The following is a 16,300-nucleotide window of genomic DNA, read 5'->3' on the forward strand; positions in this document are numbered from 1 at the left end:
ACAGTAAACATATGTATCACATGTGACACTACTCTAACCCTAACATAATACAGTGGCACATGTGATACATATGTTATACTGTATTACAGAAATTGCCTATAATACTATAATGCCATATGTCACAATACAATACAAAAACATGAAAAAGTGAACAAATTGTACCAACCAAAAGATCCACTAGGCTTTGGTGCTTGTTGGTAAACTTCCTCCAAAGTTTTCTCAATAAAATCTAGCAGTATTGGGCTGAGAACAATTTCCTAAAAAACATTTATACAAGAATTACAAATTTGATGTATGCACAAATTTATTTGAAGACTCATAAACCCTGGTACCAGAAGGCACCTTGGAATAGTGTAAAATGATACTTCCAATCAGAGAATATTCTTGTGTATCTCGGAACAAACAACATAAGAAAGTTGAATATTACTAACTTTAGGAGCAGCCTGGAACATAATCTTGCAGTACAGACTTGCTTTTTTCTGCGGCTTCTTATCGTTACCATCCTCATTCTCAACAGCTTCAAGCTGAGAGTTGTAGTTTACCTGTGAAATATAGTTTTAAATGTAATGTTAATATAGCACCGTCATCTCAATGAACTTAAGCTTGGTTCCCACTAGCGATGCAACGCAATGCAACCAACGCAACGTAAGAAAATTCCTTTCCAATAATTGTGTTTGCCTCCGCCTGCATGAAATCCAGCACTGTTGCATCGCTGGTTCCAACTTGTGATTACGCAATACAGCACTTTGTGTCGATACGTCGCTGCGTTACATTGCGTTGCATTCTAGGGGGAACCACGCTTTAGTGAAGTGGAGGATAGCCTAAACAAACTGACCAAGAAAAAAAAACCCCTTTAATAAAACTAATCTGTTTTCTTTGTTCCTATAAAATGAGGTACTTACCTTTGCATCAATTCCTGGTACAAACAGCATAGTGCTAATAGTCTGCTGTGTTTGTGTAAGTGATCGATGGCGTTGACCTAAGCCTGGAATTGACATGTAACTTGCAAGTGGTTGCCTCTCAGAAATACTGGGCTGGACAGGTAAAGAAGTCTTCCTACTTACACTGAAAAGTTAATGATGCATTTAATTTAAAATCTTAAGCTCTATCTACACTATCAAACTTAATGTGACAAACAAATGTGATGTGACCAAATATAATTGTAAGATGATGTCATCATGTCCATATATGGGCACATCACATTTTTTTGTCACATAAAGTTTGATAGTATAGACAGAGCTTTAGGATATTCTCAAATGTGTAGGTAGTGTACTTGTTTTACAGTATAGCTCTATCTACACTATCAGACTTTATGTGCCAAAAACATGTGGTGTGCCCAAATATGGTAGTTTTATGACATCATCGTGTCCATATGGGCACATCATACTTTTTTTTCACATAAAGTTTGATAGTGTAGACAAAGATTTAGGATATTCTCAAATGTGTAGGCATAATGTACTGTTTTACAGCATAGTGTTGTTTTAGTTTAAGTAAATAAACAAAGTAAAATAAATACTAATATAAAAATAAGCATATAATTCCTTACCTGGGATGGTTTCCAACACTGGCAAGCAGAAATAAACAGAAAAAAAATGAAAAATAAATTTTAATTAAAACAAAAGTAAAAAAAAGATAATGTAAACAGCAAAATAGCAATTTCTGCATATTTATTAAACCTATAAATATTCTAAACCTAAAATCTAATTCTTAAAATCATAAATGGTAAAATAAATAGCAATATTTTTACACATAACTCGAAAAAAAAGAAGATAATATCTACATATAGGAAATAGTAATTTGTGTTCATTATTAAACCTATAGATATTCTAAACATATTAAAATCATAAATGGTAAAATAACTACCAATATTATAACTCACATATTACTGTCTTCAGCAGTCTCATCAAGTCTGGGATTCTTAGCAAAGATCTCTAACCATCCACTATCTGTTGTTATAACAAGGTCAAGGGCCATGTCTACTGTCTGCTCTGGTTTCACAGTGTGACTTGGTGAGGCTCCTATGCTACCCTCTTCATTACTTCTTTAATTATTGCAATACATTTAAAAAGAATAACAATTGTACACAATTGTATATAGATAGCAGAAGATGTGAGTATATGCCTACAAATATAGAATTTTCACCTAAGATTAACTGTTTGTTCTTTCAATGTACTTAGTATTCAGCACTGTACATGTATGTCAAAGTTGGGCAACATCTCACCAATCAAATTTTAATAGAATTATTATGAATTTACTATTCGCATTTAGCTTTTGGTGATGTTATCAATGAGGACAAGGGCTAGCATGGTACTATGTTAAGTACTACCTACAGTACTACAATAAAGTTTGACTAAGGAAGTCTAGCAATAGTACCTACAACATTACAGTTTCACTATTGACTGAACAGTACACAAAATATGTTGTGATTAAATGGTATTACATTGATAGATTGGCAGACTGACCTTTGACTTTTCGTTGTCTTCTTTGGTGGAGGTTGATGGCTCACATTGATGACAGATTCATCGGAACTAGAATCGTCTGAATCACTAGTAGTCTCACTAACGTGACGATTCCTTGTAAGCGGCCATAAGTAACGAGACGACTGCTGTAGAAGTTCGCTAGTGACTTGTCTCGGATCACCGATAGTCACGTTCAAGCAATCATCAACCACTGATTGCCTTTTGAGCCTTTGAGGGCGTGGTTCAGTTTGTGGGTACGATGTATCCGGGTACGATGATTCCAAATATGATTCTCTGTCTGGTGTTGGTAGGTCGAACACCACTCTAGGTATGTGAGATCTGCTTGGTGTCAGCTCAATGGGTGATGCGAAGAAGTTTGGTCTTTGGTATGACGTTGGCGACATTACAGATCTGAAATTGCAATGCAATGTAATTATGGAAATAGCACTAGGCGTTTAATTAACAAACAAAAAATTATTTTGTATAATAGAATGTAGAACAGTTCTAGTTTTATAAAATTCTTTAATATATTATTTGATAATGCAGTGAACTTACTTTGATCTAGGCCTCCTTAATTTGGGTTCCCCTTGGACATGTCCTCTGGGAAGAGGTATTAGACCAGGCACCAGATGATCCTTCCAGGTATTACCCTATCAAAGAAACAAAATGAAATTGATAGATAATGGGAAAACAGAGTGTGGAAGCACAAAAAGGTAGATAGGGTGAATTGATGTTTAATTATTGATGTAGTTTCACAGTATCAATAAATTATGAATTACCTTAGTTCCTCCACCTTTTCTTAATTTGCGCCTCATATCTTTTCTGAATTCTTTAAACACTGCTTCTTCAAGTTTTTCTAGATGTTTTGTCTCCTCATTTATTGTTCCACTTTTTGCTCCTAGATTCCTGTAAATTACAATAATAATCATTTGAACTTAAAAAGCAAATATGCATATAAATCATGATATTCTAGAAAGTCATAGTTTCTACTGTATAAACATTTTTTTTTCTAAAAATGAATAAATTGGACATGCCTACCGTAAATCATTTACTATTTTTGCTTGTTCACGCATTTTGTCTATGATCTCCTTTGACCTCCTCTTTGAGTCCTTACCATCCTGCGAGCGTTTCTCTCTTGCTTTGCGGAAAACCACCTATTTAACATTTATAGTTTGATTAGAAATATAAATGGTTATTCGTGATAACATTATGGAACAAATACTTATATTATTGCATGTTGTAATTGTAAACAATATCTGAGATAAAAATAGTATAATTAAGTTGTATAGTATTTAAGAATATAACTGGTACGATTTGGTTTGGTTATTACATGCAACAGTATTATACTAATTTATAAGTGAAATGGTTAGGTATCAACATTATTAAATTCCTATTATAATAATATTTCATTAATAAAAACCGAAAAAAAAATAAGGTGACTGTTAATATATGAACAATATTTTGTACTATCATAGTCTTATTTGAAAACAAAATTGTAAGTTTAGAGTAAAAAATTTGTTAATGTTAGTATCATTTTATTTGCTACGAATTTTAAGCATTTGAGAACAAGCTTTATTTTAAAAGCAACAACATTAGTAGTATGGATACATGCAAGAATTTGTTTACAAATTTTACAAGGAACAGAGACGCTTTAAAAAATAAGTGAAGAATATTGACGAGCAAGAGAGACGACTATACCTTCAAATTGAGAGGCTCAACAGGTTCAACATTGGAGTCATTCACAGGACAAACATCATCACTATCAGAGGAAAGCTAGAGGAACAGCAGGGGTAACAGTAACAACAGTAAAAGCACAACACATAGGATAGCAGTAGAAATAGGGAAACAAATATACAGTACTAAAGGTAAGGTAGCTGTTACAAGAACTGTTATCCCATCCTATGAAAGGTGACAATGGACATGATGAATATATATTCTTGCTACTTTTAATATATATATATCATGCAGATGAACAAAACAATGTTAGAAAATATGACATGAATATGCATGAGGTAAATAATGAATATGTAATTAAGAGAAGAATGACAGTATATGAAAATAAAACTAAACAAAATAGAAAAGATTTATGAATAGTATACAATAAAATGTTTTCTGTTTGCTCATGAAATCTTTCTAATACAAAATCCGTTATAAAACTAAAATCAACATTTAAGTAAAAAATAAAAGACATAAATTGAAGTAAAAACAAAATATATTATTTGTTGATCACCTTCACCATACGAATATCCAACAAACTAAGCAACTTAAAAACAAAACTTATTATTTTTACTTAAAACCTTCATATGTATCTATCTAAAGCATGGAAACCTATTAACAAGGGTTACTATAGGTCAAGCAAAGGTCAAAGTTCAATTGTTATTACCTGTTTATTTTCGTTTTGTTCTTCTGGTTCACTCATTACAGTACTGAGGTCAGCAATGTCACTGTCTGCTGGATCACCGGTCAGTGCGGTCACTGTGTTGCTAAACACGGATAAATGATGACCGATGTTTGGATAGATCTTAATGTCCATTCCTTGCATCTCCCATTTGAAGCTCAACTCCCATTTACCCGCTGACCCTACAGCTGTGAAAATGATATTTTGAGTTTATAAATTTTAAAACCATAAACCACAGAAATAAATGTATCTACATATACAGTTACAATTATAAAGCTCTGTCTACACTATCAAAAAAATGTGATGTGCCCATATATGGACACGATGACATGTGGGCATAAATGCATTCACCTGTGTTCTTCTTCTTTCAAAAAACTTAAGCTGTCTATACTATCAAATTTTATGTGACAAAAACGTGTGATGTGCCCATATATGGACACGATGACATCATATCACTACCATATTTGAGCATATCACAGCTTTTTTGTCAAACTAGTTTGATAGTGTATACAGAGCTTAACAACAAATAGCCAACGTTACTTACCAGAGTGGCCTGATGTGAAGGTTTTACTACACACTTTATAACTTCCTTTTGGGACAGTACCTAATAAATAAAAAAAGAAAAATGAATTTCTTATTATTATACAATTAAAATTAATCCTGGACAGTGAGAGTGAGGTATCTATTTCAATATTTTATGAAACCAATTGATAAAGTATAGCCTCTGTTAGCTGTTGTTTAAAGTTTGTTAATGGTTAGGCCTAGCTGACCATTATGTACTAGACAAATGTTTATTTTTTACAGTTATATTTTCTTACAGTGACCATTTTGTAGTTTTTATGCAAATTTTTAAAGTGCCACCTGTACTCATGCAGCACGCAGATGACATACGAAAACTAAGATCTTTTTTTTCTCTTACAAGAGTTTGCAATCTCCAGTTCTTGTTTCTTCCAATCATCTAGTGACATCCCAAAGTCATCAGCAAAGCGTAGACAGAAGTTACTGAACTGGCCTTCGCTGACGAGGGCGCCGCAGTAGTGGGCCGAGATGAGAGAGTCGTCAAGTGTTAAGACTAACGCTTGTTGTGATTCAGGCTCCTGCGATACGCTTGTATGACTTTCATTCTAATGACCACAACAATAGTATTAGAATATAAATATATCATAGATATGATTTAGAGACCAAATGTTATTCGCACAATAAGATACATTAATATGTCACGTATCACATTAAATATACCATTTTTCATTTGTTTGTTTTTCTCTGATATACATTAAGTGCAATCATCAAAATGGCAAAGAAGAATGTACTGTACTAACCCCTCTTTGTATCAATGTCGTTGGCACACATAACCCTAGATTCTGGACAGAGACTTGCAAGAACACACCAGTAGATGCCGCTGTAGGTGCAGCTGGTACTGGTATATGGGGCTTAGGTAGACGAGACATGACCTGTTGAGTAGCCAACCAGACCTCCTTGCTTAGCGCCTGACGCTGCTCATGCCAATGATCATACGCATTCTTGTAGTTTAGCCATACTAATACAGCTAAAAACATAACAATGATTTCAAGTTAGTTACTGTATATAAATAATAATAATACCCTGGATAATATCCAGGGTCGTTTAGTACAGTATTATTGTATTTAATTCAGCTCTGTGAAGATGTTTTGTGGTCCTGCATAAGTCTGTCTGTACAGTATGGTGTTATCACTAACATAATAATGTTAACCTTGATTACTGTACTAGGTGCATATACTATTATACTCAAAAGAAATGGGAGGGTGTGTTGTGGGTCTGTATATGTCTGTCTGAATAGTAACCTTTTGTTTTCAAGAGATGCTATGTGACTAGGCAAATATTGAGTCAAAAAGTCATTCTGTGCAATCATATGAGCATACTCTATTAGCTGTAAAGTATCATAGACCGCCGGCAGTGAAAACTAGGGCTCTCTAATAAAAACAATCTGTCATAATGTACCTTTATCAACAGCTTGTGGAGGCATAAAGAATACGGGTCGCTGAAGCGTGACCAAAACAACACCGTTATTACTTGTGCCCGATGACTCTGGTGTATTGATAATATTGATGTTGGTCTTAAAGAAGGCCAACTGGGTAAATTCCGGCTGAGCTTCCTCAAATAAGGGATTACGAATCATGTCTCCAACTGATAGAGTTAGCTCAATGTTGGTCTTGAGAAAAATCTGATTCGTATCAACATCTGGGAAATAATATTTAATAAAGTAGTCAATTAATTAAACAATTTAATATAATGTCATATTTTATCGTTGAAAATATGTATCGTATGTGATGAAGTATAGCATAATCCTATGTTCAAGTATAATCTCATCCACTAATTTAGGATAAATTCAGAGAAAAAATTTGTAAGTAATTTTCACCAAATTTCATATCCAGGCCTCTTGGGACTATACTCATAATATGATATTTAAATAATGTAATTTAAAATGAAATAAATGATAAAATGGTAACAAAAAAATGTGGTCCATGTAATAAAATAATCAATTTAAATTTAGAAATTTATCATACAAATATTTACTTATTAAGTAAAGATTGGATCTGAGAAAGATTTATTCATGAATAATTAAAATTCAAAATAATTAATAAATGTTTTACTTTCAGTGTTCTGTGATTCAGTTGTTGGAGGCAGTTGATTGGTCACTTCAAATTGGATGGCATTAGTTTCAAACTGGACAGCACTGGTGGACGGGGTCTGGGCTGTAACTTGTATGCCCTAAAGAGATAAAATGAAAACAATAGTGAGAAATGATAAAACAATGGGAGAATGGAAGAAGAATGTGCAGTGGCATAACGGTTTACAGCGCTCACTTGCTAAATCCAGGGGCCCCGGAGTTTATGGGGCCCCTGAGAAGTGCTCAAAGAAAAAAACAGGTATTAAAATAGGACGCAACGCAATGACATAAGAGCAACACAAGCGGGTTGACCAATCCAAGCGACAGTTTGAAAGTCCATTGCTTGTCATTGGTCAAATTGCTTACATTGCACATACATCCTTACGTTATGTCCTAGTGGGAACCAAGCTTTAAGATGAACAGTGTGCAACCAGGCCAAGCTAAATCTTCAATGTTCAATGCATATTTCAATAAGCTTACTTGCTGCTTGAGAGTCAATGTGAACGGCAACAGGGATGTTTTCTTAGGAATAACCAATGACTCTTGGCTGGATGCTGTGTTGTCATCTCCTACTAACTTCTGCATTATTTCATTCACCTCCTACAACAAAATAAACAACATTTAAAACAAATTATCACTATACCGACATTGTATTCCATAGAACTCATCCATTGGGACACCCTCATTGAGGGAACACATTCCAGTAAAACGAATGAGGAAAAATATATGTTTTATAAAATGGCCAACCCTTATTCACAAAACTTTCCTATTAACAGGACATAGACGGAGAGCTTCTAGCCACATTATACACAATGCATTACTTCACCACAACACTAGACCTTGACAAAGTTGTGGCTCATGTACATTGATGTTGGCTACATGGATAGCCTTCCGAGAACCGATGTGTAACTACCACAACTAACCTTAATAAAAACTTTCTGAACAAAGACCAGATGGTTAAGAAGATCAGTTGAAATGGTATGGTTGAAGCTGCCGATGTTGACGCTAGCAATCAGGCAGAATTTGCCTGACTTCCATTCGTCCTCTGCCGTGTCTTGTCTCCGCTTCATGTCAGCAAGAAACTCAATGGTTGGCAAGTCAATACTTGCGGAAGATAGACTCTCTTCTGCTGCCTCAACCTGTCAATCAAAATAATAATAATAATATCAAACATTTATAAAGCACTCTTTACTGGAGTCTCACAGCGCAACATGAAAAGAATAACTATTGAAATAGGTGAGTTTTCAGAAGAGATTTGAATTGAAAAGGATATAGAGTGTAACGGATGGAACGAGAAAGTTGGTTCCAGATCTCTAGTGCCTGCGCAAAGAAGCTTTTAGGCACAGATTTATGGTTGGTTCTAGGTGGTGTTAATCAATATTACAAGATGCATGACAAACAACCTGGAGGCTCAGGGTGGAGAAGGAAAGACTTAGATTAGGCTGGAGATCATGGAATGAAGTTAAAGTAACAGAAATTACTGGAGAGAACATCTTGTAGCGTTATGGGACACTCGGCCCAAAAAGGAAAGGATGACAAATAATCAATAGGTCAACTTTTACTCGTAAATTAATTGTGTGAATGACATGGGCTTACCTGTGAATTACAAGGGCTTACCTGTGAATTACATGGGCTTACCTGTGAATTACATGGGCTTACCTGTGATATAAATGATATAGCATGATTTGGCATATGTACTGTCATGTGACACTCCTCATGCATATTCATATTTCCAGTTGCATCCTTTAACTGTGAAGAAAGAAAGCATATTTTAATTTACTACAGTATTAATTTTAAAACATTCTAAATAAACACAGAAGGACTGTAACATAACTGTTTATGTACTCCAGTGAACTTCTATAGATTGGCTAGAGGGCGGACTCCAATGTACTCCCACTCTAATCCCACCCAAAACTAATCTGACCTGTGAACTCTTTTTAATGAGCCTTACCTTGTACTGTGCTCTGAGTGATGGTAGCAACATAGCCTGCATGCAGATGCCTTTTAGTATCAGGTTCATTTTGACTGGCTTCTTCTGAATTGTCATACCAGCACCATCAGTCTCGTCAATATGTACTTGTGACAGTGTTTCTTCAGACCTATACAAATAACAATTGAAAGTAAAGTAGGATATGCCACAAAACATCTGATCAATTAATTATTAATGCACTCATCCAAGAAAACAAAAATGGAGTCATAAAAACCTACCTGAAGTTTTTAAGTGGTCTACTAAGTTCAGTAGCTTGGTCTGTTAGACGTCGACTACTTCTGGTAGCCATCTCATGAAGTGTAGCAGGGTTCTGAGGAAGTTCCATGTTAAACTCTCCCAACATAATGGTGCCAATCAAATGGTCATCATCATCCGTGAGCAGCATGTGAGACTTGTTAAGGCTGGTGGCCAATACAACTCTAGGAACACAAGAAGAAAAAGAACATGACAAAGAGAGATAGATAGAGAGAGGCAAAAAAAAAAAAATCAATAGAAATAGTAGAAAATATATATATATCAATCAGCAGTACTTGATCAATCAATTTTAAATTATTACTGTACTGTATAAAAATTGATCATTAAAAAAGAGCGGTATTTATTGATTTAGCAATAGTGTTCCACAATGTTCCAATGTAACATATATGAAGGCTGGAACTAATGCTAAAGAGGACCCTTCTGGTCATAGTATAGTTGTAATGCTCAACCAACAGCAAGAAAAACATAAACAACAATTATTTTCTTGGATCTTAATGATTTGTAACTCACTGTCGAATGCGACTGCTTCTTTCCAGAAGGTGAATGTTCAATAAATCAAAGTGAGCTGTGCTTGACACCTTCTGTACATTTGTCATCAACAACTGACCTATAACAAACATTACAAAGTAAAGTTAAATTTTGTAAGCTTCTCCGATCACCCCAATCCAACACAACGGCAATAATCTAGACACAGTACCTAAAACAATATTGGATAGTTCTTATTCTTATTCTTTTATTATTCTTTATTGCCAATCATAAGAAACAAACAAACAACTACAAAGTAAGTGGCAGGAAACACAAAAGGGAACTAATCCTATGACAAGAGCCAGTGGTAACCCTCTTTCCAAGTAGCACAGTAGCGGTTCCAAGATGTTGTAAACCTTACCTGATTGTGGTCTTTGTTCCCGCTCATGCGTAACACTGCCATAAAGCTTAATGATTTCACTCTCAAGCTGGAGTCCTCCTAGTTTGGCCTGAAGGTAGACGTTGTCAATGACTGCTGTAGTTGTCAGAATCACATGGTTCACAAACATTGAGTAGTATCCAGGTAGCTCTTCTTCTTCTTCCTCCTCCTCGTCTTTTCTGCAAGTAAATCAGAAGGAAATAAAGAAAGTTTCAACATTAACAATACATTGTATTAATCTACTTGTTCTACTTAACACAATGAAAAGTTATAAAGTTAACCTAATTGTTCCATTTTTCCTAACACATCAACATTTTTAGCCACCAATTATTTTTTCTTGTTATGATGCCACCTGAAACTCCAGTATAGGTATTACATGCCATGTACATGTGTTTTTCTTTTAAGAAATATTAAACCAAATTGAAAAATGAAAATTTGAACAAACAATGGTTTGACCCAACTTACGGAGTCTGCATCGGAGAGTCCACTTCATCGTCCTCACTAGTCTGAACATCTTCATTTTCAATATTAAAAAGAGGATTGATAGTCAGATGACCTCTGACCATTTGGTCAGACATCCCAGAATAAAGGTCAATCAGATGATACATAGTCTGCCAACATCGTGGTTCAGTGTCACTATCAGCTTCCCAGTATCGACTACCAAAGACATCATCAGTTTCATCAAGTTCAGTTGACTCTCCTCTCAACAGCATCTCTGTCGTGTCAACAGGAGCGTTACTTGTGTACCGCGCAAGCTTAAGGTTTGTCCTTGTGCTTTTGAAGTTATTGACCATTGAAACCAAATGTACGATGAACCTTAACAGTGGCATGTTCACTAAGAGTTGGATTTTCCCAAGTCTGGCAGCTAACTGGATGTCGATGAGTTTTTCCTGGTTTTGCTTCTCTTCGTCGGTTGTCTGTTGATTTTTGTTATTATCTTTGGATGTCAACTTTCCCATGGCATCAACTCTAAACTTCTGGCAGTCGAGTACAAGAATTTCTCCCTCCATTTTTTGGTAATTCATTGCTTTGCTGTGCCTGGACTTCTTCCTTGAGGTTGCCTTCCTAGGTTTGTCATCAATGACATACACACGTGCTGAATTTACTTCAAGAACGACTGAAACCGCTCCAAGGTTTTGCAAAACTGTTGTTGGCTGCCCAAGCTGTTGCTCTCCAGGAACGCCAAGATTGTCTAACAGAGGGTAAAACATTGTGTCTGCTTCACCAATCATTGGAGCTGTTGGGGTGACTGCTAATTTAGATTTCAGTTTTGGTCGCATGGTCACTTGATCTGGTCTATTAAGAGACCCTAATTCAATATCACCATGGTTCATTCCAGAATCTACTGGTGATGTACTGGTGGGTGATGATGGTGCGGCTTTTTTCTCTTCCAACACTCTACTTCTCTGATTATAAGGATCTGTAGAGTGGTAAGAATTATCTGTTGCTGTGCTTCCGTCTGTTTGTGATCGCACTCTGGCGTATGAGTCTGATTGCCAAACATTAGCGCTTTTACTTGGTCGCGGTTCTGCAAATTCCTGATACAGATCTAATTGAGATCCCTTCATTTGAGTATATTGATAAGACTGAGCAAGAGAACTTGCTTCATCGTAATGATCTTGAGTGCCATCACCTTCAGTGAGCACACCATCGTTTGTCAGGTTGTCAAGAAATTGTGGATCAGTATCCAGAGTGTCGGCATTGTTGGTTGGACCCATTGCCAGAACCTGCCATCGCGTGGCTGCCATTGGATTCACAAGCGAGAGGTTCATTCTCCACTGACGAAGTAGAACATGAACTCCTTTATCCAAAGTGGTGGCTGCTGGAAGTACTTCAGGTTTTAGCAGATCGTCTAAGTCTATTCTTGAAGACTGAATGTAGCGTAGCAGAAGAACAAGAAGCTGGCAAGATAAGTCCTCTTGGATGGTGTGAGAACGCTTGCTTAAGTGAGGGTATGATTTCTGCGGAGAAAAAAAGAATAAAGAATGTGATAATTATTTCAACAATATTTAACAAGAGTAAAGTTTTAAATCCATTTGGTCACTTACCTCATTTCGCTTTTTCCATTCTTCATTTTCATGAGCCATTGTCATAAGTGACACAAGGATGGCACACTTCCTGGTGTGAAAGCTTGTAGTTATACCTTTCCAAGTGATAGCAATGTGATCTGCTGGTATTAACCAGGCATCAAGTGCTGGGGTAGCTGTATTCAACAAGTTGGCTAGGAATCTAGGAAACAAAGCATGCATGATAAATAAGACACATTATTTAATTTCATTTTGATATAAATAATATTAATCATCATCATTGATTATGATATAAATTAACAATATGCTTTTTCTCATTCTCACAGATTTCCTCATATTTATCGTTTCAAATTAATTACATTTCAGTATATCTCCGGACAGGTTTAGAATTCATGTTCTGTGCCTGTTGTGTGTATATATTTATGTGAAAATGAGGACAACAGTAGTTAAGAACTTATCTCTCATTTCCACTGAATATTATAATAATACAAAAACCCCAACAAAATGTGCAATGCAATTACAGTATCATATCATACAAGTAATGATTCCTTACAGTTTATCCATGTCTTCAACAGCCACCGTCTTCTTTGGAGCTGGGACTCCAGTCCAGATGCCTCCAAAACTGACAGTAACCAATGACATCTGCTCATCCTGGGTCACATCTGGAGTGCTTGAATTACTAGATCTGTTAGGAACGGGAGTAACCTCAATTTTCTCATTCTTCACAACTTTCTTTTCTGGTAGTCCTCCTTTGATATTCAGGTTTTCCAGGCCTAATTCGGCCATAATCCAGCCGTACTCTCGTTGGTCTTGATCTCGTTTACAAAAGAACATGACCTTGGAGTGCGTGTCAGGGATCGATGTCACACCACTTCCACTATCTTCTTTTCTTGATCCCACTGGCAGTAATCTAAGTTGTGCATGAAGCTTCTGTGCGCTCAGTTGTCCTATGATACCACTGCCGGTTGTCAGGCCAACATTGAAGTTGTAACCACAGAGGGCTAAGAGAGAGTGGACTGGAACAGGGACCGCAACGTCTCCTGGTTTGAACCAGGAACCAACTTGCAGTAAACAGACATTCACCTAAAAACATAAATTAGCATAATTATAGAATAATCTACCAGGCTTCTTCTCTAGATGCCATATCATTTTAACTAAAGTTGGTGTGCCCTAATCAGTAATCTATTCCAATCTATTATTTTTGTGGAATATCTGAATGCATTTTAGTAAACAATCTGGATAAATTGCACCTGTAGTGGGAGATCGCTCAATGTCAAGAATCTTCCACAATTATCTTGACCTACCTGCTTAAGATTCACAGTCAGTTGTGTATTAGAGGGATCAGTTTCTTCCTTTGATTTGTCAACAGTCTTTTCTACCTGATCTAAACACGAGGAATGCAAGTGATCCAGTACCAGAGGTGGGCTCAGATTACTGACAATGGGCAATAGCACAGCTACCAATCTGGAGCGTAAAGATATTCATATTAATATTTACTTACTTGTTACTTGTTTGCATAGCTATCCCCATTATTGGGGACATTTCGCCGTCATTGACATTATGTTGACATAGCACAACAATGAGAGACATTAATTTTGATGAGAAGGTCATGGAACACTAATTAAAACAACTAAAAACCTTTAAGCTATTAATAATAGAAATTATAAATGTTTGTTCTCAAGTACACAAAATAAAAGGATATAAAGAATATAGATATTTTATATTATATACTATAAAACAATATAAAGATGAACAAGAATCTAGTACTGAATTATTCAACTTTTCCAAAACAATGCTATGCCCAAATAAGGCAGCTTCCTTACTTTTGCATGGTAGGTAGCATCAGAGGCGATAAGAACACCTCCAGTGGACCTCCGACACGGATGATTACACGGTTACCCTGGTTTGTGGTGGTGGCACTGGTTTCTGACGTTACATCTTGAAAAGCAAAAGATGAAATAATTTTAAAAAACTACTGTATGCTATTTGTAAAAGTATTTTTTTCCTTCTATTTCTATATTATTGTATGTTTTATGAGTTATATATGAGGTTATAATAAAAGAATTAATTATAAAAACACAGATAAATAACAAGAAAATGCACCTTCAACATTATTGCAACTGTTTAACTCATCCACTAAAGATTTCAATGGAGTAGATGTTGGCGTGGTAGCAGAAAGCTCTGATATGATGTCACTAACTGAGCTGGATAAGCTGTGCTCTTCAGATAATGAATCTCTTAACTGCATAAACCCAGCACTGAAGCCATGTTGGATAACGTTGAAAGTCGGTTGAGGAGGACCTGGTGTACGCATCGCACTCAGTGCAGAATCGATACTGGATCCTGGAGCGACTGGTGATAAGAGTTCATAGCTCACATGGCTAAGATGGTGAGTGTATGCTGCCATTACAGAAGCTTGCTCGTGAAGGTCGATGACATTTGGTTGGTCGTTGACATCTTCTGCTATTGTGTTAGTGACAGATGCTGCTGATTTAAAAGATCCAGATGAAACGTTTGATTCGACCTCTTGTTGAGGTTTGTGAATAACAGTGCTTCTTTTCGAGCCCTCTTCAGCAGATAAAGAAACATCAAATTCATACGCAAGAATTTGATCGACCAATTGCTGTCCATTTTCTCTGATCAAACTTGATGAAGAATGAGCGTCTTCATCAGCCGAGTAGTACTCACTCAGACTCGTGGATGACTGCGACCAGATTGTCTGGTTTTCTAGCAGCGGCATGTCAGTTTCATCAACCTCTGATGGCGATTCTAGTTTCTGCACATCCATTGTTTTTCTCATTACAACGTCACTGTGATGTCGTGTGTGTTGGTACTTTGGAAGTGGCATTGAGGTAGTTGGTAGGCTTGAAGAACTTCCAACCAATCCGATATTTGATTGTTGGACATCAGTGCCATCTGATCTTATACTTGTCCGATCACTGCCGATCGTTTCTGGTCGTATAGTTTTCTCGGAGCTCTGACAGCTGCTTTGGTCATCTTCTATTACAACTGGTTCTGTCGACAACCCAGAGAATGGACTACAGGGTGTAGATCCCGGGCTTAGAAAGCCCTGAGTGAAGAAGAAATCTTTTGTTGGAGATTCACCTCGGCTTCCGTTGCTCTGTAAGACGTTTTCTTCATTTCGTAAAAGACTCTGACCATAAGCAAGACATTCCTTATTAGACGGATTTGATGCATACTTTTTTCCGTGTAAAAGAAACTTATTACTCTTCCCATTTCCAAAGAAAGTACAACCTCCCAGACAACCACAACTTGCATGAAAATTTAAACTAAGTGGCGGCCATAGAAACCAAAGCCGGCGAGAGCGCTTGTCATGCAGCCTCAGAAAGCTCTGCTGAGCTTTGCAGTTGCTAAGACCAGTAGAGAGGTCAGCTGAATCTAGATTCACTGGGCCTAGCTTTAATTCTCCAACCTGAAGTAACGGTTTGTTGATTTCAGTTTCAGCCATGAACAATTTAACTTCAACTAAGTCCATGTGGCATGACAGACCAGCTTCAACTGCCTCGCTGTGGAGGTTGCATGTTGACACTTGCATTGATGAAGTCTGAACAAAATTAAGGAAAATATATATTACTATTGGAATAAAAAATCTAGCGAAA

The 16,300-nt window shown here is 36.4% G+C and overlaps 1 protein-coding gene across 7 annotated transcripts in view; it reads right to left on the reverse strand.

The window, feature by feature from the left end:
- LOC144843546 (bridge-like lipid transfer protein family member 1) overlaps positions 1–16,300 on the reverse strand; it is a 34,388-nt gene that overhangs the window by 8,495 nt on the left and 9,593 nt on the right. For 5 of the 7 annotated variants that reach the window (XM_078700359.1, XM_078700360.1, XM_078700363.1 and 2 more), the window contains exons 20-48: positions 14,784–16,245; positions 14,504–14,618; positions 13,985–14,144; positions 13,234–13,763; positions 12,702–12,882; positions 11,119–12,614; positions 10,636–10,832; positions 10,260–10,356; positions 9,713–9,913; positions 9,456–9,603; positions 9,164–9,253; positions 8,428–8,643; positions 7,985–8,104; positions 7,488–7,605; positions 6,835–7,074; positions 6,177–6,403; positions 5,777–5,981; positions 5,402–5,461; positions 4,843–5,045; positions 4,158–4,232; positions 3,498–3,613; positions 3,239–3,365; positions 3,015–3,109; positions 2,463–2,870; positions 1,880–2,041; positions 1,547–1,564; positions 903–1,065; positions 432–542; positions 167–257 (exon numbers count right to left, since the gene is read on the reverse strand). In XM_078700359.1, the coding sequence (XP_078556485.1) occupies positions 167–257; positions 432–542; positions 903–1,065; positions 1,547–1,564; positions 1,880–2,041; positions 2,463–2,870; positions 3,015–3,109; positions 3,239–3,365; positions 3,498–3,613; positions 4,158–4,232; positions 4,843–5,045; positions 5,402–5,461; positions 5,777–5,981; positions 6,177–6,403; positions 6,835–7,074; positions 7,488–7,605; positions 7,985–8,104; positions 8,428–8,643; positions 9,164–9,253; positions 9,456–9,603; positions 9,713–9,913; positions 10,260–10,356; positions 10,636–10,832; positions 11,119–12,614; positions 12,702–12,882; positions 13,234–13,763; positions 13,985–14,144; positions 14,504–14,618; positions 14,784–16,245 (7,432 nt within the window). The remainder of the gene's footprint in view (positions 1–166; positions 258–431; positions 543–902; positions 1,066–1,546; positions 1,565–1,879; positions 2,042–2,462; positions 2,871–3,014; positions 3,110–3,238; positions 3,366–3,497; positions 3,614–4,157; positions 4,233–4,842; positions 5,046–5,401; positions 5,462–5,776; positions 5,982–6,176; positions 6,404–6,834; positions 7,075–7,487; positions 7,606–7,984; positions 8,105–8,427; positions 8,644–9,163; positions 9,254–9,455; positions 9,604–9,712; positions 9,914–10,259; positions 10,357–10,635; positions 10,833–11,118; positions 12,615–12,701; positions 12,883–13,233; positions 13,764–13,984; positions 14,145–14,503; positions 14,619–14,783; positions 16,246–16,300) is intronic. The other 2 variants (XM_078700362.1, XM_078700361.1) reach the window with 2 other exon arrangements.

Source organism: Antedon bifida, chromosome 5 (assembly GCF_963402885.1).
Source record: "Antedon bifida chromosome 5, ecAntBifi1.1, whole genome shotgun sequence".
In the NCBI taxonomy this organism is placed as follows: domain Eukaryota; kingdom Metazoa; phylum Echinodermata; class Crinoidea; order Comatulida; family Antedonidae; genus Antedon; species Antedon bifida.